General features: G+C 39.0%; 3 protein-coding genes and 1 long non-coding RNA gene across 10 annotated transcripts in view; 2 read left to right on the top strand and 2 right to left on the bottom strand.

Moving 5' to 3' along the window:
• Positions 1-1,619, bottom strand: part of lrch1 (leucine-rich repeats and calponin homology (CH) domain containing 1) — a 39,491-nt gene extending 37,872 nt beyond the window's left edge. For all 4 annotated transcript variants that reach the window (XM_077537764.1, XM_077537763.1, XM_077537762.1 and 1 more), the window contains exon 1: positions 1,227-1,619. In XM_077537764.1, coding sequence (XP_077393890.1) covers positions 1,227-1,449 — 223 coding nt within the window. In that variant the 5' untranslated portion in view covers positions 1,450-1,619. The remainder of the gene's footprint in view (positions 1-1,226) is intronic.
• rubcnl (rubicon like autophagy enhancer) overlaps positions 1-6,500 on the top strand; it is a 37,390-nt gene extending 30,890 nt beyond the window's left edge. For all 3 annotated transcript variants that reach the window (XM_077537770.1, XM_077537771.1, XM_077537772.1), the window contains 6 exons: positions 2,481-2,884; positions 4,470-4,650; positions 4,731-4,860; positions 5,411-5,603; positions 5,727-5,772; positions 5,870-6,500. In XM_077537770.1, coding sequence (XP_077393896.1) covers positions 2,725-2,884; positions 4,470-4,650; positions 4,731-4,860; positions 5,411-5,603; positions 5,727-5,772; positions 5,870-5,933 — 774 coding nt within the window. In that variant the 5' untranslated portion in view covers positions 2,481-2,724 and the 3' untranslated portion in view covers positions 5,934-6,500. The remainder of the gene's footprint in view (positions 1-2,480; positions 2,885-4,469; positions 4,651-4,730; positions 4,861-5,410; positions 5,604-5,726; positions 5,773-5,869) is intronic.
• On the bottom strand, positions 4,399-19,407 carry LOC144031058 (uncharacterized). 2 transcript variants are annotated; one of them, XR_013287429.1, is made up of 3 exons: positions 19,275-19,407; positions 18,804-18,988; positions 4,399-4,851 (listed from the first exon to the last, which is right to left on the bottom strand). It is a non-coding gene; the product is annotated as an uncharacterized LOC144031058 (long non-coding RNA). The 2 variants fall into 2 exon arrangements; XR_013287428.1 differs by having other exon boundaries at positions 4,399-5,538.
• The window catches only part of wars2 (tryptophanyl tRNA synthetase 2, mitochondrial), a 67,233-nt gene continuing 54,734 nt past the window's right edge, over positions 7,006-19,504 (top strand). Inside the window, exon 1 of the mRNA XM_077537767.1 lies at positions 7,006-7,132. The gene's annotated coding sequence lies outside the window, so the exon portion shown is untranslated. The remainder of the gene's footprint in view (positions 7,133-19,504) is intronic.

Genomic DNA, 19,504 nt, shown 5'->3' on the forward strand with positions numbered 1-19,504 from the left:
CTTTCTTTTGGTAGGTTGCATGTTTTTATAGCAATGGGATTGTTTCTGTGAAAATGGCTGGGAGCAAATTTAAGAAAGGATGGACGAGTATCGATAATATTTTAAGGTATCGGCACTTGTAGATTCCAATGGTACCAGCAACCGATACGTAAGGCAAACAAAATACGATAAAATACGAGGAAAAATCTCATCACTTGCAAACAAAATGTCATTCACGTATTGACATATTTGTCTGCTTTCAGCCTCATATTATTAACTAAGACATGCAGTCAAAAAAAATGTTAAAAAGGCAAATAATGGCAATATCTGGGTTATGGAAAGGTAAACATGCAAAAAATAAAAAATAACAATATGCTTTTCTAAGCCCAATATTTGGTAAAATGAACAGTACACATATCACGATTGAACAAGTAAGCAAATTGTTTTGTGTTGCGCGCACACTCTGTGCACAAGGAATCTTGGGAACTACTACTACGGCGGCCATCATACGTTGCCACTCCCTGAACGAGCCTAACTTCAATACAATGATTTTTCTGTGGCGTTTTCACGTTATTTTTTATTTTTATTTTATTTTTTGTCTCTATTATAAAAATGACACCGTGTGTACACAGTTATACATACACACATGTGTGGTATATAAATCCGTGAGACTGGCGCACAACCCACCGATAAACACTCAAGCAGCAGATGTAAACAAACATGGCGACGCAACAAATCAGCACCTTATGGAGCGAGGAAGAAACTTATTACTTTATTATATAGTGTGGTACGTGACATAAATATAAGGTCTTCTATGGACAATAGAAATTTAAAAGTGGAAATGATGTCCGTGTGTCGCGGAGTTCCGAATATGTATGAGGCACTAACTGTCCATTCAAGCATGTAAATGAGTTAACACGAATGTTTTAGAAACTGGAATTTTTTTTACATGCAGATAAACATAGTCAAGTGTCTTCACAAAATTGAACCGAATATCATATTAATTTGTAATAACATGTCAATCAGAGGCCAATGCAAGCAAATGTGTTATTTCACAAAATGAGCGTGAAGCCCGACGTGCCTTTGTGACGTCACAGACCTCCCAGGTTGACAGCACGCGCGCCACTGTGGAAGTGACAAGCCTGCGCCCAAGTCGCAGACAGGAAGCGACGGGGGGAATTCCAGGGCAACGCATTGACAGACCACCCAACCCCACCCCAACTCCCACGCCCACCCGCCCCGCTTACCTGCCTCCACCGTGTCGCTCAGGTCGAGGCCGGCGGTCGTGCGCGGGAACTCCTTGAGCTTTCTGGCGCTGAGGTTGAGCGCGCCGCTCAGCGTCGCCTCCTCCAGCGCTCGCTCCAAGCCGCGGCTGTTGGGCGGCGCGGGCCCTCCGTTGTGGCCGGGGGATGGCGGCAACGACGACGACGCCGGCTGGGCGTCGAGGGGCTCCGGTCCTGGCGTCGCCATGCTCCCGCTGCCGCCGCTGTTGCTTGGCCGTCGGTGGCGGTGCGCTCGTCGGTACGCTTCCAGCAGCGTCGATGCTGCGCGAGCGGCATCAAAACCAACGGCCGAGAGAAAACAACCGCGACACGTCCGCTTTGCGCCCTTTCAAAATATGACCACCGGAAATGCTTCGTCCAGACGCCAGTTACTTTGAACATGGGGACTTCAGCGCACTGAGCATGCGCCTTGGGAAGGAGGGACGAATAATTGGTCGACAGCGACATCTGGTGGATACAAGGGACGTCACATGTTCGGTGGCTGAACGTGTCGTTTGTCTGAAGCTTTCTTGTCGCAATAATAATTTTTCCCCATGTTCCATGTTCTCGTCACACTTTTTACAGTACCCTACAGCGGTAATATCATACCACAAAGCCAAAGAAAAAGCCAAATGCTACTTGTGTCCTGCGCAGAAAAGATTGGGTTGGGAAGCATGGGCGTTTATAGCCCTTTTATTTATTTATTTTCGGCTCAACGAAACCTAAATTGAATCCCAGCTGCGTTAAAATTGAAGACATTAATTGTTTATTTTTTATGTACTGTACTTCTACAACAACAAGTTAGAGAAGTGTATTAAGTACATACAGTACTTTGTTGAAACCTAATATTTTAACAGCAAAATTACCCCGCCTCAAAAATGGTTTGATAAAGATGAAGAAGGTGCCTAACAATGAGATACTGATAGTACAATGTGTGTAAGTACTACACTGTAGATAGGAATTAAACTGTAAATAATCTTGGTTTATGTGTATTTAGTTTACACTCCATTATCATTAGTAGTCCTCATTGTTGCTGAATTTGATTTTAGCTCAAGGTTGATGTTGTTCAGTAGGCTAACTGCTAACTAACGGCTAGCTAACTGTTGCGTCCTGTTAAGTATTCAAGGCAAGACAAGCTAACTGATTCAATGTTTTCACCAAAAAGTATAATGCTTCTCTTGCATAAATGTGGGGATGAAATAGTGTTCAAATTTGGTTGAATCATTTTTTTTTTCCCAGCCACGAGATCAGCACCCTGAAACCTGTGACCCGACACTCGCCGCTGCCGAGAAGCGCAAACCGCGGATGCAGGAAGTGCGCTCGACTTGCCACATGTTGTCGACACCTGCGTTGACACACAGGAAGTCAGTCGCGCGGCGCAACAAGACGTGGCCATAAACACGATTGACAGCAAGAGACGGAAAAAATATTGTCGCCGTGGAATTTTTCCCGGAAAGTTTTGTGAAGTCAGCGGTGGGCCGCCATGTCCTGCGGACCGCGCCGATGCAAACACGTCTGCTGGTGCGTGGATTTGCCGCTTTCTACCACAGCAGGGAGCGTCTGCGTTGCGCCCGGCAGAGTTTGTACGGACCACGTTAGCATTTCGCAGATGTTTACGAGTGCCAAACCAAGACGACAAAAAAGTCAGTGGTAATGTTAATTTTATCCGCCATTTTTAAATGTAGTCTGTTTTAGTCCTGATTCAATCACGCTTTTTAGTTTTTTAACCTAGTCAGTCAACCTCATCCTGTTTTCATTTAGCCCAGTTTTAGTTGACTATAAAATTTAGCAATATAGTCTTTTATTTTAGTCCAAGAAAACATTTTATTCATCTAGTTTTACTCAACAAAAATTGTCAACATTTTAGTCTAGTTTTAGTCAGGACAATCATTTTACCCCTGTATATTTTTGGCAGCAGATAATGTTGAACATTTCAGATCTAAAACGTTTTCACATGAAATTTTCTCATTAGTCTTCATTAGTCGACAAAAATGCATACTGATTTAGTCACAATTATTGTTTATTAATGAGGGTTTAGTTGAGTCTAGTCTGGTTTTAGTTTGGTGAAAAATGTGTTAACGAAATTATTTTTGTTTATTTTATTGTTATTGATTATTTATTTTTATTATAGTTATTATTATATTATATATTTAGTATATTGTTATATTTATTTTCGATTATTATTTTTTTTTTTTAATTTTAGTTAATTTTACAAATTCATATCATTTTCCTCTCATTTTTGTTAATAAACTAAAATGTCCATAGATTTTAGTCCAGTTTGTGTGAAGGACATTTTCGTCTCGTCTTCATTAGTCGACAAAAATGCATAGTGATGTAATCCCACTTATTCTTTATTAATGAGTGTTTTAGTCCAGTCTAGTCAAGTTTGAGTCCGGTGAAAAATGTGTCTTGACTAAACTTTTTGTTTAGTGTATTTTTTTATTGATTTTTTATTTTTATTATATTTATATATTATTGCGATTGGCTGGCAACCAGTCCAGGGTGTACCCCGCCTACTGCCCAGAGCCAGCTGAGATAGGCTCCAGCACCCCTCGTGACCCTTGTGAGGAATAAGCGGTCAAGAAAATGGATGGATGGAGATTTATATATGATGATCTAACTATTATTATATTTATTTATTTATTTATTTATTTATTTATTTATATATTTATATATTTGATTATTTTACATTTTTATCTATTTATTTCAGTTAATTTTACAAAATCATAAAATCTTTCCTCTAATTTTTGTTCATGAACTAAAATGTCCATAGATTTTAGTCCAGTTTTTGTGAAGAACATTTTCGTCTCGTCTTAATTAGTCGACAAAAATGCATAGTGATTTAATCCCACTTATTGTTTATTAATGATCTTTTTACTTTAGTTTGAGTCCAGTGAAAAATGTGTGTTGACGAAATGATTTTTGTCTCGTTTTGGTTGACGAAATGAACACGAGTCGTCGGCGCTGTCGCTTGGCTGCTCGTGCATCGGCAATTCTGCACGTTGACAGAAGTGATTGTGAACATTCGCTAGCATCTTTCATGAAAGATGGAGAGATTTGGTCAATGTTTGGACTGCCACAAAAATTCTTTTTCTAATCAACTTTGATGATGCTGTTACCGAGATCCAACCTAAGAAACGGAAGACGAATGCAAATGTGACATGTTTGTTTGTTTATTAAATTATGCTTTAAAACCGTTTTCCAACTGTGGATATTTTTGCTCACAAGGCAAGTGTTGCACTGGCCCCAGCCAGGTCCAGGTGCACGCGTCAGCACCTCAACCCTGTGGAGCAGCACCCGATGACGAGTATTTCCAACAGCAGTCCACAGACCAAACGGGTCTTTGCCGGAGCAGTCCAGTCATCTCTGGATGTCGCGGGCGCGTCTCGTGGGGTGACGCCGATGCCCCGTATGTGGACCAACTTGATGCCCTGATCGGTAGAATGCTTCCTCTACCGGTCCGACTTGATGTTTTGTTTCTCATTGAAGGTCTAAGGACTCTCACGTCCTCGTCGTAGGCACCCCTTCCATTCCTCTTGCTGGAACCCTCCGATTGGCTGAGAAGAAAGACAGGGGGCGGGGCATGGGCCACTACAGTGCCCAATGGGAGCTGGAAAAGGTTACTCATATTGATGAGCTAAAAGAAATGCTTTGGATTTGGGGCGGGGTGTGAGGTTTACCTGTTTGACATTTATTAAACGCGACGCGATGAGAGAAGACAGTTCAAAGCTCGCGAGGAGAGAGGAGAGGAACTGACTGATACAATTCACTATTGCACTCTCTGAAAAAAAATCCCCTCCTCACCCTCTCTTTTTATTTGGTTTCTACGCCCCTAGTTCCAACCCTAATAATGCAAATGTAAAACATGTTTACGATTATTTCCACACGAAGGAGGGGAGTTTTAGTTTTTGGGGTTAGGATGAAGTTTTTAGGGTTTTTGGTTGGGTTTGCGTTAATGAGGGGTTCCGGGTTTAGGTTTTGGCTTACTCAGTTTTTTGGGAGTTTGGCTTGAAATGTTGTGATAAGTGATGAGGTAAAGTTTTTTTTAGGTTAGAGTTAGAGTTGGTGTGTTAGAGCTATATTTAAGTTTCTGGATCAGGCTTTAGGATTTGTTAGCATTGGGCGTTTGGATCGTCAAGTCCTCTTTACGTATGAATGCATGTGAGCAGGAAAATGCTCACCTGCTGATGGTGGACTTGGTACTGGAGATGCTGGAAATCCTCCAGTGGACCCTGAGCCAAACAGAGACCACTTCCTCCGGGCCAGGACGCCCAAGTGGCAAACGAGAACAGCGCCGCTGCGAGATTGAAGATGACCGGAAAACGTGCACTCAGTCCTACACCCAAGTCACACTGCTGAAAGGTCAAACACCCTTTCACTAATTCCAAAACAATAGCTTGAAACTGAATCCTGATTTAAAATCCTCATTTGAAAATGTAAACCCTGTCTTGTCCTGACTCTGTCTCGATGTTTGTTTGACTGCAGGCGGTGTCGGAGAGACTGGCTCCTCGTGGTTCTCCCCTCTCTGGAAGTAAGACTAACACAAAATAACCTGACCCTGTTTTATACCCAATACAGAGCCGAGCATCTGTTTTTGTTTGTTTGTTTGTTTTTTGTACGTAATGCAGAGCGGAGTGCCTGGGTCGGCAGCTGCTGCTGGACTTTGAGAGGCGCTGCTTTGCCTCCCAATAGCCTCCAGTTGGAAGGGCAAGTGTATTTATTTCATGAAAAAAAAATGAGCATTTCGAGCTTTTAAAAAGCCCAAAACGGGCCACAATACTGCCTACTGGCTATGATCTTTAAAGAAAAATAAAGGAGAGAGGGTGAGGTGATGTGAGTGAGCGTGTGTGTGCACTTTGGTGACAGAGACTCTACACGCTTCACTAGTTAATCTGAAATTTTCATGTAAAAACACAAATCTATATGCTATAGTTTACAGATTGATGGAGGCTGGCAAATAGTCAGCCAGGATCCGCAAAATTGCTTTGGGGCTTCCGCTTCGGTTTATCTGTGACTGTTTGGGTGCGTTTTCTGGCGGCAGGTGCAATCCTCAAGTCTTCCACTAGATACCAGCAAACACCCACATTTAGCGCCATGGACGAACGCTTGAGTTCAAAAAGTTAATTAAGTCTTCCAGTTTTTAGGGACCAGATGAGCCCGTCACTGAATGATTACAAATATGACTTGATTATAAATGTGCAGCATGAAGCAAAAATAAAATATCATTAAAGTTGCATTGTGAAACTTTAAAATGCAGAAAAGGCAGGAATGTGTTATTTTGTGCAAACCTCTACATAACTTGCTGTGTCTTGATCTCAGACCAAAGCAAGCATGAAATTGCTTTGGCGCCATCTGGTGGCATCACCATACCACAGTGACAACCTCGCGGCCCGAAGCCCAAATCGGGCCTGCCACATTATTTTATGTGGCCTACAAGAGCAACTTCTGTATATTTTTTAGATTTCTTGATGAAGTTCCAAAATTGCAAATTGTCTTCAATTTTAATTTAAAAAGTGCAGATATCAAGCAAGCATCCTTGATAGCAATCTCCCTTTTAAAATAAATGTAACCAATGTATGTAACTTGGGTCATGATTGTGCTCATCCTAGATGCATTGTGTTGACGCACAGTAAATAAATAACCACGGTAAATTAATATATTTTTTAAAAATTGCTAACGTTGACCAAGTCGACTTTAAAAATAGGTCGATTGAAAATGTCTGCCTCGAATCTCCGCTGGGGAAAAAAATGTTTGTGCCCCGTCCATGGTTCTACACGGACCGTTTTTGCTGAAGCACGCCATTGACAGGAAGTTATTGTTGAGCTCATGGTCGCTAACAGGCAGCTTGGCTCCACTTTTACTCATGGACAGTTGTTGAAGCGTCATCTACTGTAAGTGACTTTTAATACACTATTACGTCATGTCTAATGTAGATATAATGATTCTTGTGTGAACTAAATGGTGGTTCGTGTTTGTTTACCTTAAATAGTAATCGCTAGCACGCTAATGCTGATCGCGATTGCTAAGAGCCTAGCATAAGCTAATGTTGTTGGTGCTCAGTAATGATAATATGTAAGATAGTAGTTGTAGCCTATCCATAATTGCACTCATATTCAACCAAAAAAAAAAAAAAAAAAAAAAAAAAAAAAAAATATATATATATATATATATATATATATATATATATATATATATATGTGTGTGTTAGATATGAAAAAGATTCAATAGTGACAACCCTAATAATCATTGTGAAAAAAAGTAGCTGTGTTAGTCTGAAAAGTTTCCAAATTTAGCAAAAACGCTGTTGGCATCAATGAGGTCGTTGTCATGGTGGTAGTCAATATTCCGCCGTATGTGCTCAGTGGGAAAAGGCAGAAACTTTTTTACCTGCTGCGCCTTTTCCTGCTTTCCCATGCAATCATGGCGCAAGTTATTCAATTAACAATTAAATGAGTGATGAAAATCGACGTAAACAAGCAGATTGAAAGACAGAGTAGTGTGAAGATATTGAATGAGTTGAATGTTTACGAGCGTGATGCTGACAAACAAAAGTTTGTTTCTGTGTTTTGTGAGTCTCGTAAATTGTTTTTACGAGGGCCACACTTATCTTTACTGATGCCGACAAAACGCATGGTGCGGAATTGTCAAAATGTCAACACAAATCCGGCTAAATGAGGCGTTTAATGAACGCTCATCAGCCAAACTTTTTAATGAGCCACTTTTTTTTTTTTTTTTTAATAGGACACTGCATTCTCTCTGATGGCTTGTTGTTTGATGCAACATTTTGTGTCAGCCCAAACTAAAATGGCGTTTATTATTAATTATTACTCTCCTCACTTCAGCTTTGCTTTTCATGTTCTCCAAAACGAGTCATAAACAAGACATACGTTTGCGTTTTGGTTGATTGGACGCAATGTTTTTAACTGACACATAAAAAAAGGGCGAAGACAATTTTGTGGCTGTGTTAAAATTCCCAACTTGTTCAAGGTGGGAGACGGCCGACGGGTGTTTTACACAGCATTTCACAACCCACACTACATTGTGAGCCATCACAATATAAGCAACAAAACTAGCAAAAGAATGCTTAGATGTTCTTCTATTACCACAAAAAAAGAAAATGATTCTGAGTGGTCAGCAGTAGAACATGGGGTACTTTTCACCAAAAACATCACTTTAAGACCAAAAGGTGGAGAATATTGTTCATTTTAGCCGCCATTTTTAAATTTAGTCTCAGTTTTAGTCCAGTTTCAATCACGCTTCTTAGTTTTTAACAGTTAGTCACCCATGTCACGTTTTTATTTAGTCCATTTTTAATTGACTATAAATCTAACATTTTAGTCTTTATTTTAGTCCAAGAAAATGTCATTTTATTCGTCTAGTTTTAGTCAACAAAAACTGTCAACGTTTTAGTCTAGTTTTAGTCAAGACAATCATTTAACTCCTGTATTTTTTTTTGTCAGCAGATTATGTTGAACAATTTGGATCTAAAATTATTTCACACAAAACTTCACCCATAATTACAGTATATGAATAAGTGGCTAATACATTACTGTCACAGTGACCGATTAGCAGAGACAAGATTTTACAAAATCATATAAATTTCATCTCATTTTTGTTGATGAACTAAAATGTCCATAGATTTTAGTCCGGTTTTTATTAAATGAAGAACATTTTCTCTTCGTCGTCAGTAGTACTGATTTAGTCCCACTTATTGTTTATTAATGAGGGTTTTAGTCTAGTCTAGTCTAGTCTAGTCTAGTCTAGTTTTAGTCCGGTGAAAAATGTGTGTTGACTAAATGATTTTTGTTTCGTTTTTGTTGAGGTACTTAACACTAGTGGAGAAAAGCAACTTAATGCGCGATACTGACTTACTCTATGGCTCAAGCCATCTCAGAGTAGAGATGCGTTATGAAGAAATGAGACAACGTGGGCATTTACAATATACCATTCTCATCTTAAAATAGATCAACTTGGACCCGTGCATACTTCATGATTCGCCTATTGGCAGATTTTTTTTGAGGGGCATGCTGGTCACGTTACGGATATATCCCTAACTATTCACAATTTTTGGGTGAAGAAAATCTTTTCCCAATCCAATGATAATGGTTGTTAATTACACACAAATTTTTAGCTATTTACAAGCCTGCTCGGTCTCCGCAGTCCTGGTCAAAATATTTCCATTTTATAGTCAATATTTTTGTTAAGTTTTTTGGAACAAATTCATGGTATTTCATTTGTACGGAAGAGGATTAGGGCCAGTGAAGAGAGAGGAAAAAAAATTGGCAGGATTCTGACTTTATTCTCCGAATTCTCACTTTAAAGTCAGAATTCTGACTTTATGACTTTAATGTCGGAATTCTGAGAATAAAGTCAGAATTCTTTATTAATGCTATATTGACTTTATTAATGCTACTATTATTCTCACCTTAAAGTCAGAATTCTGACTTTAATCTCAGAATTTGGACTTTATTCTCAGAATTCTGACTTTAAATTAATTCTACTATTATTCTCACTTTAAAGTGAGAATTCTGAGAATAAAGTCAGAATTCTGCACTTTTTATTCTTACTTTAAAGTGAGAATTGTGAGAATAATTCTTACTTTAAAGTGAGAATTCTGACTTTATTCTCACTTTAAAGTGAGAATTCTGAGGTTAAAGTGAGAATTAAGTGAGAATTGTGAGATTAGTCAGAACTCTGCACTTTTTATTCTCACTTTAAAGTGAGAATTGTGATAATAAAGTGAAACTTTTCACTTTAAAGTCAGAATTCTGAGATTAAAGTGAGAATTAAGTGAGAATTGTGAGAAGTCAGAATTCTGCACTTTTTAATCTCACTTTGTGATAATAAAGTGAAAATTTTCAATTTAAAGTCAGAATTCTGAGATTAAGGTGACAATTAAGTGAGAATTGTGAGAAGTCAGGATTCTGCACTTTTTATTCTCATTTTAAAGTGAGAATTCTGAGAATTGCGATAATAAAGTGAGAATTCTGACTTTAAAGTGAGAATTAATTGAGAATTCTGACAATAAACCAGAATTCTGGACTTTTTATTCTCACTTTAAAGTGAGAATTGTAACAATTTGCCAAATTGTTTTTCCTCTCTCTTCACTGGCCCTAATCCTCTTCCGTACATATTTGTGTTGAATGTGGGAGATGAATTTGCGACGCGGTAAGCCTAGCAGTCGCCATCCTCTTTTGACTCAGTTAGCCCACATTCCAAATGGCGTCGCGATAGTGAAGCTCGTTGCTAACAAAAAAGAAAAGCGTGTTGAATATTGTCCCAGCAGTTCCCGCTTGCCAACCCGTAGATTTGACTGGCCTGCTTCAACAAGTCCCCGCCACGGCAAAACGAAGGGCCCCATTAAAAGCCATCAAAGTGGCATCGCTCGTAAAAAAAAGTCCAATAAAAATGTGGCTGACAATCCGCCCGGCTTTGATTTAAAATCCGTCCTGAAACAAGAGCTCGGCCGCCCGTCTCCCGCTCCGTGGCTTCCTGGGCTCGCTTTTCACGTGTCCTCCAGGCGAGCGACGATGGGGAAGAACGCCGATGGACTGTGACAAGGCCTTTAATCAGGCTTGGCCGTCGTCTCCTTACCAACAATTTATGCTAATGGCTAAGCTAGGTCGGGGGAGGATTTGATTAGGTCGGCCGCGTGGTGATCTGCTCCACATCTGCTGCTCGCGTGGGGGTCACTGACAAACACGTTGGCGCGCCTCATTCTTTCATTTTCTGGTGCCCCGAGTCCTACTTGCATCGCCGTGCAACTTTTACGCCAACAACCACGCGGACACGCCATGCACCAAATGTTTTCTTTCTTTTTTGCGGATCAGTTTTGCAAATCAGTGACCTAATTTTATGCTTTTATCTGAATTTGACCCGTCAGCCGCTGACTAAAATGTGCACCGCTATCCAATAGTTGAACATTATCGAGTGTTAATTACAATTAGTTAACTAAGATTACATTGCATTTGCTTATTTTGCTTTATGAAAAAATGTAATTCTTTCATTGTGGGAATGCTTCAATGTTATTGTGATTTTTATTCTACACACTTTTTTTTGCCGCGTAACAACTCCCACATAATACTTCCAATTTACATTCTTAAAATTTCAACTAGCTTAAAAAATTCATGCCTCCCGGGGTATATATCGTCCACATTACTTACAGTATTTGCACAATTTAACATTTAATATCAAATTTTTTTTTCCCATTCATTTTCAATGGGACAGACATTGAACTTTTTCTAAGTATCACTTTCCACACCCACTTCCATACATATAACTTATGTCTGATACTGCTTAGTGGCACAGTTGCTAAAGCGCATTGTCCAGTAACCAGGAGGATATAATTTCATAATTTATCTCTCCATTTACTTCATAAGCATTCCACATGCATTCAAATCTGAGCATTCAGCTTTCAGCATTCCCGTGCAATTTCTCCAGAAATTGCACTTCGTCTAGTTAGATAATGAAAATGTAATTTCTTTTGATACATGTTAAATATCGCAATAATATCTATCGCTACATTCAGCAACCTTATCGCATATCACATGATTTTCCGATATTGTGTAGCCCTAGTTTGGATATCGTTACATGGCTAATATTTAGCTCCAAGGGCGAGAGAGTCTTTCTTTTTTGAATGTGCACATGTGCAGGCCGGCGAGAGGATCACTTGTGACACCGGGCACCAAAAAATTGTTTAGGAGTTTCCTTGAAGCGGCTTTTTCTTCCCAGTTTACAAGCGGCGACGTGATTCTCTTTCCTTGCAACAGATTCTTCCAAACGGAAACGAGGTTAAAAAAGGAGCAGCCGCTCGCTTTGAAAGTCAAGTCGGACCCGGCGTCGTCCCTCGTCCATCATGTCCCGCTTTGAACTGGACCCGGACGAGGGACGCCTCAAACAGGATTTGGCAAATACATCAAATGTGAAGCCCAACGTCGTCGAGCCGCATTTGAGATGGAGACTGAGCTAACTCGGATTTCAACTTTCACGGCTGCAATCAAATGCATAAATGATGACGTCTTCTAGTCTTTTTTTATTTATTTTTATTTATTTATTTATTTATTTATTTATTTTTTACAGGAATGGTGCTTTTTCGCAGGTTTTGCCCTGCTGCTCAGTCAAGAAACGGTTGATGTGGTTTCATATCATTTGTTTTATCATCATTGAATCATACAGTTATAGTTGATGAAGCACAAGCAGCCAAGCAAAAGCACAACTCAGTTTCTGGATTCTTTTTGTCCATCAATTAAATTTGGCCCCACTCATGAAAATTGCTGAGTGCAAACCTCCTCTCTCAAAAGTGAAACAAAAACTTCATTTGGACTCGTTTACATTTCTGTGGCTCATTTAGTTCACACATTTTAATAACATATGTAAACCCCAAACATTCCCAAAATATCACAACAGGCACATCTGGTGCACCCCTAACCTTGAGCCTACAAAAAAATAAAATAAATAAATAAACATGAGCATACAGGGTTTTTCCTGGCTCAAATTGAAGCCGAGGTGATATCACCCTGACTATGATGGATAACTACCGATACCAGGTATCGGTAGACTATCTGTGCCATTAGCAGTCTTATTTTAAGGTATCGTACTCAGGGCGGTGATCGATACTAGGGGTGTGAATTGCCTAGTACCTGACGATTCGATTCGTATCACGATTCACAGGTCACGATTCGATTCGATACCGATTAATCCCGATACGAATGGTCACGATTCGATACCGATTAATCCCGATACGAATTTATAAGTCGATTGTTGCGATTTTTTTCCATTCAAATTTAGAAAATACTATCAGTAAATTTGTACATGTACACTGTAAGATTTGTATGAATATATTTATCTAAAACTTGAGGCTTATAACCGTGAGCCACTGTACACAAACAGTTTGCAATCTGTTTCACATTTGAACAGCATTAAAATAAAAATATTAAGGCTTAATGTGCCGTTCATATAACATTCTTCCATGCTCAAGGTGTGAATCCTAAAAAAAAAAAAAAAAAAATCGATTCTGCCGATTATTGAATCGATTCGAGAATCGCGCGATGTAGTATCGCGATATATTGCCGAATCGATTTTTTTTAACACCCCTAATCGATACCATTATGGGCCGCCCTCCTGCAGCCATTTTACGATCAGGGACTAAAACTTAGAAATTATATGAATACAAAGTTGCCATTAATTTTTGCTATTTTTTTAAACTAAGATCATTGAAAAAAATCATCCACTAGTCCATATTAAATTGTAAATACAATTCAGCGTTGTTGTAAAACATTATTATGTTTATTGTATATACTGTGTTTCTATGAATTCAGTTGTTGCTTGAGGTCTTTCCGGTGCATTGCTGTCGGTATAGCGCCTCCATAATTTAAACTGCAACTGCAGTTTAAATGCGTTGCTGCCAAGCTCAACAAGAAAATTCTTTTGCTTACTTGTGAAGCCACATATGTTTGGTGCACCCCCTAAACACAATAAGCAGACAAAAGCTACAGAAACGGCAAGAAAATCAGTTCATCATATTGAACTACATATTATTACATTACATTATTAATACATTACATTATTTTTATGTATATTTATATATTATATTTTATATTTATATTTATTTATATTATTTGTATTATATTTAGAATTTTTTTAATTCTGTTTTTATTTTCAGTATTTATTATTTTTTATGATTTATTGATATTTATTTATTTTATTATTTTATTTTTATTTATTATTATATTATTCTAATTATTATTGTTATTGTTATATATTTTTATATATATTTATATAATGTATTTATATTTATTTATATTATTTGTATTATAATATGAATTATTTTTTATTATTCTGTTTTTATTTTTAGTATTACTTATTTATTTTATGATTTATTGGTACTTATTTTATTATTGTTATTTTTATTTATTTCTATTAATAATAATGATAATAATAATAATAATAATAATAATAATAATAATATTTTATGATTAGTTTTATCGTGGATTTATTACCTGAGCAATATATCGATAATCACGGTATTGTCATATCATGAGATAATCGTTATCGTGACCCTTGTATCACATATCGTATCATATCGTGAGATAGCCAGAGGTTCCCAGCCCTAATATTGATATTGTTATCAAATTTTACACTCATCCTGGACACCAGAACCCACCAAAAAAAAACAAAAAACTGAAGTCCAAGTAAAATGTAAACAACCCTTCTTTAGCATACAGCTGTGTTGGCTTGATGCATCAAACTTTCAACAGCCGCCCAACAGAGTTAGCTTGCTGGTGGGGGGGGGTGCGCGAGTGCCCCCACACTTTAGTAATGCTGCTCTGCGGTAAAATTGCCTTCAAAGAGGAGAAGTCAAGTTTTACGCGCTAAACGTCTGCTAATAACGCCACATTAGAACGCCACGTGGTTCCGAAGCGAGATAGGAGCCGACCAGACGCACTGTTTATGGGAGCGTTTGAAAGGGAAATCGGCGAGATTTTGCTTTTAACAAGGCGGAAAAACATCCGAAGCACAAATTGGAGGATCGGTTTCGCCTGTAAGGGGGGTGGGGGGGCTGTTCCTGAGCCAAAAAAGGGACTCGCTGTGGGAATGAGCAGGACTGAAAATCAGACTTCGATTTTTTATTTTTTTTTATTATTAATTTTTTTTAGGCTTGGTTTTCAACCCGCCAAATCATTTGCAAGAAACGCTCAACTACATCTCATCACTTTCTCAAAATAATCACACAAGTCATATTTGACACGAAAAAAGAAAAAAATCTTGTTTTTTTTCCCCCTCCTCATAAGGAAAGCCATTGATGAAAACATCGGCGACATCCTTACTTAAAGCAGTCATTCAATTCTGAAGTCCATACATCCATTTTCCAAACCGCTTATGTTTTCCTCAATCAAATATCCTCAACTCTTTTCTGTGCTTTCTGAAAAAAAGTTTCAGCCATTATTTTAGAAACGTGCACTTCGTGTCGTTTGCGGTTGCGGATGCAGGGACCACACTAATCCATTATTTATACAACTAAGAACTTTAAAATTGAATGAATTGATAGAGTTTAACTGTCTCAAAATAATGTTTAAAGCCCATCGTGAAATTTTACCAGTTAATATACAAATTCTTTTTTTTTTTTAAAAAGGGAAAGTGAGTATAAATGAAGAGGAATGGATATTTTCTCCAAAACAAAATATAGAACAAAAACAAAAAGAAGGATGTATTCCAACTCACGGTGTCAGTTTATGGAACAGGCTGGATTGAAAACAAAATCACCTCAGTCTGGCTGTATTTTTAAAAACTTGACAAAAATTACTGGAAAAATACATATAGCACAAGGACAAGCTGCTGAATTATTTTTATTTGATAGGATTGTTATTGAAAGCGTCTTGACCGCTCGCTGTCATTTAGTCTGTTGATTATTTTTTGTTGTTGATGTTGTTGATCAGGGGCAGATAAAAATAAGTTTTACTTCTTTCTGTCCCTTTTCATGTCTATTTTTTGATGGAGTGAAACAATTGAATTGAAAGGTGACAATTTTCTGTGCTATGAATGAGTCATATCATCCCATAAATCTGACAAGTTTTCATCTAGAAAGTTCTTCTTTTTAGAACTAAAATTGCTTGTTCGTTTTTTTTGTTTTTGTTTGTTTGTTTGTTTGTTTTTGTGGAAAATTTGATCCTTAAGTCCAATTCACACTGACTGAGGAACGGACGTGGTGCGTTTTCCGTACGGATGCCGCAAGAATAGAACGCATTCAAGTCTGCGTGTCAATTTGCACCAGCTGCGGTGCGGTGCGGAACGACTGCGGCGATGTGGAAGGTTTCCGCAAGCGTTCTATTTTTTTCCGGAGGCCCCATGCGGATTTTCATGAAGCTGAAGAAATTAACACGAGCCGGACAGGAAGTCGGGCGTCGGCATCAAGGTGAATCCGCTATATTTCTAAAAATCAAACCGTTTGCAAACTCATTTTTTTGTGGAGGGAAGCTAGCTAACATAGCATAACGAGTCGGACATTTAAAAGACAAAAAACAAGCTCAGAATAAATGAAACATGACAAAATAACACTATTTAAACACAAATGTACTTACCCATGTTAGAAGTCCCAGAAATAATGTGCAAAAAGCATATGGATGTGACAACAGGTAAGCGTGGCTATTGTTTACAAATAGGACTCTATATACACGCTTGTTATCGCCTGCATGGTGCATATTTCCGGACACGGACACCTTACGCAATGTACGCAGTGTGAATTGGAGTCCGTGCGGATACCGTGCGGAAAATGCACCGCGTCCATTCCGCAGGCAGTGTGAATTGGGCGTTATTTTTTTTTTAGAGAATGAAGGCATTATTTTCAGTAAGATGACGAGACGACGTACTTTTGAAATTCACCTGTCGAAAACGGACTTTCCCTGATGTGTTTGTAGCTTGCACGTGTGTCTGCGGGGGTGCGCCGGTGCGCCAGGAGGCCGTCCGGACCTGTTTCTGCTTAAAAGCAGAAGCCCCCACAACAAAGGGCCCACGGCCGGGGGGAGTTTGTAACGAGAAGAATATCATTTTTCTCTCTTTGGCCTCAGCCGTTGGGGCCCCGTCTCGCGTTTCATTTTTCAAAGCTCTTTCTGGGCTGGCACGGCTCACAGAAGACGCAACGCTGCCCTCGGCCTCTTCGCGCCATCCCCGTAAAAGCAGGCGGGTGGGTGAATGCCAGCTCGGAGATTGATAAAAAGAAGCAAAACGCATATTTCTCTGACGGCTCAGTACGGGATCGGCCGTAATCCTTCAGGCGGCCTTTTGTGGCTTCTTGGAGAGCAGTTCCCTGAGGAACTCCCTTCTCCAACATCCCGTAGCCTGTAGCACAGCATATCAGGAGTTACTGTTATATCGTACCATGTTCTGTCATATGAGTCTCATTCCATTCCATACCATATCATAGCAGGGATGCCATGCGGTATCACATCATACGATGGCACGCTAATGCCATACCAAATTGTCCATAGCACGACATGGCAATCCACGTCACACCATGGGTGCCGTACTGCAAAACCATGCGACAGTATATCATATCATGCGATACCATAACACACTGGATGTCATACTTTCGGGGTGTTAAGGAAAATCGATTCGGTAATATATCGCGATATTACAGCGCACAATTCTTATATCGATTCAATATGCGGCCAAATTGATATTTGAGCATCAGTTTTTGATGGAAATATTCAACAAAAAGTCGTACTTAGGGTTAGTGTTCACACTTTAAGCACGGAAGAATGTTATATTAATGGAACATGAAGCCTTCATATTTTATTTTAATGCTGTTCAAACATGAAACAGATCGCAACCCGTTTGTTAAATACAATGTTGAAGTTTCAGTTTAATACATTATCATACAAATCCTACAGTGTATATGTACAAGTTTACTGATTACTGTTTTCTAAATTTGAGTAATTTTTTTTTGTTTTTTTTTTGCTATAATCAACATATAGATTCGTATCGGGATTAATCCGTTTCAAATCGTAATCGTGACCTATGAATCGTGGTACGGGTCGAAACGCCAGATACTAGGCAATTCACACAACTAGTTCTTTTTTGATTTTTATAAATACTAATGTGTTTGATGTCTGTTTATTATTATATTTTTGACAGTTATAAATGTACAAATTGAAAGCAGTTTACTGATTAGTATTTTCTAAATTTGAATATAAAATTTTTTGCAATAACCGATATACGGATTCGTATCAGGATTAATCGGTATCAAATCGAATTGTGACTTATGAATTGTGATGACTTGTGACCTGTGACTTGAATTGTGACACGGATCTAATCGCCAGATGCGAGGCAATTCAAACCCTATAATGTACCCTAATCATATCATACAAAGCAATTTCACATCATGCCACCAGACATACTATGTCTTGTCATGATATCATATGCATGCATGTCATCATACAGGATTGGCCATTTTGTACACCAAAGTGTCTCGGTAGACCCCCAAACAGCACATCAGTACGCCATTCTGAAAACAGCTCATCAGTGATGGGACATTGTGATTTACAAGGAATGTTGTGAAACCGTAAACTTGCAGCGATGATATTTACGAACTTGTTCAATCCCGACGACAAGTTTTCAGTTCATGTCCTTGGTAGCTTATCATCACGTTCTGCCACCTGGAAGTACCTTTCTTCATATCGTTTACAAAAATGATCAAAAGCTCTATGACTATTCAAATGTTGAATGACGTGGATGTTGTTTTTTAATCAGAACTTGTTCTCTATCATGACAGCTATGCCGAGTCGTCGTCGTCGTCGTCGTCATCATCATCACTGTTTCCCTTCGTGTTCAAATCGTCTCGTTACATATCGGCCACGCCTACCGTCTTCTGTCTACGTTCCAACTCATCTTACAAGCGCCACTTTTATATATATCAAAAAAATAACTTGGGTCTTCCTTGTCTCTTCTTGCGGGTGTCGTGCAACCAGAACGAGCTTACGACTCTCGTCATGTTTGTAGTTTGTTTCACACAAGCCGGATTTGAAAAAACGGCACACGCAATGATTCAGAAAAGCAAAACCTGCTCACCAAAGCTTTCTGGCCACCAGCATCGGGACTTCCTCCTTTTTGAGATCCGCACCTTCGTTCCTCACATGTGATTATCTGCCGTTCACCAGGCCGGGGTTGGCATATCGTCACGCTTCTGAGTGCTGACCTGACGTAACCTCGGCATTGACCGGTCCCCCGTGGAAAAACTCATTTGGATTGGAGGCCTGATCCGTTTTTAAAAAGAAGCAGAAGATTCATGGAGACTTCATCATGGCGTCCGGTTACAAATGAGAAAATCAACTGCTGGAAAAGCCATCGTGACTTCCATGCCAAAACATTAAACGATAGTCTATAAAAAAAAAAAAAGACAGATTAATTAACCGGCAGAATACTTTGAAAAACAGCGTGAGGTCCCGAACTCGACCAGTATCACGTTGAGCCGCATTTTAACGGCTACATTTGCTCCAACAAAAAAATTGCCAGAGAAGAATGCTTTTGATTAGCGTTTACCTGATGATTTGATCCACCATGTGTTGTTTTTCGGCAACAATACTCGGATGAGCTCACTGTCCACTGCCTGGCCAGCACAAAAGCAAAGACAGATGACGTTGGTAAAGAGAACGCGGCCACCTAGCGGCGGAACATGAAAACACATCCCGTGATGAAATCAAACAAGCTTGCCAAGGTTTTGATGACAAACATGCGTCAAGGGAACAAAGCTTCTTGACGAGGTTTTAGTC

This window comes from Festucalex cinctus, chromosome 11 (genome assembly GCF_051991245.1).
Source record: "Festucalex cinctus isolate MCC-2025b chromosome 11, RoL_Fcin_1.0, whole genome shotgun sequence".
NCBI lineage: Eukaryota > Metazoa > Chordata > Actinopteri > Syngnathiformes > Syngnathidae > Festucalex > Festucalex cinctus.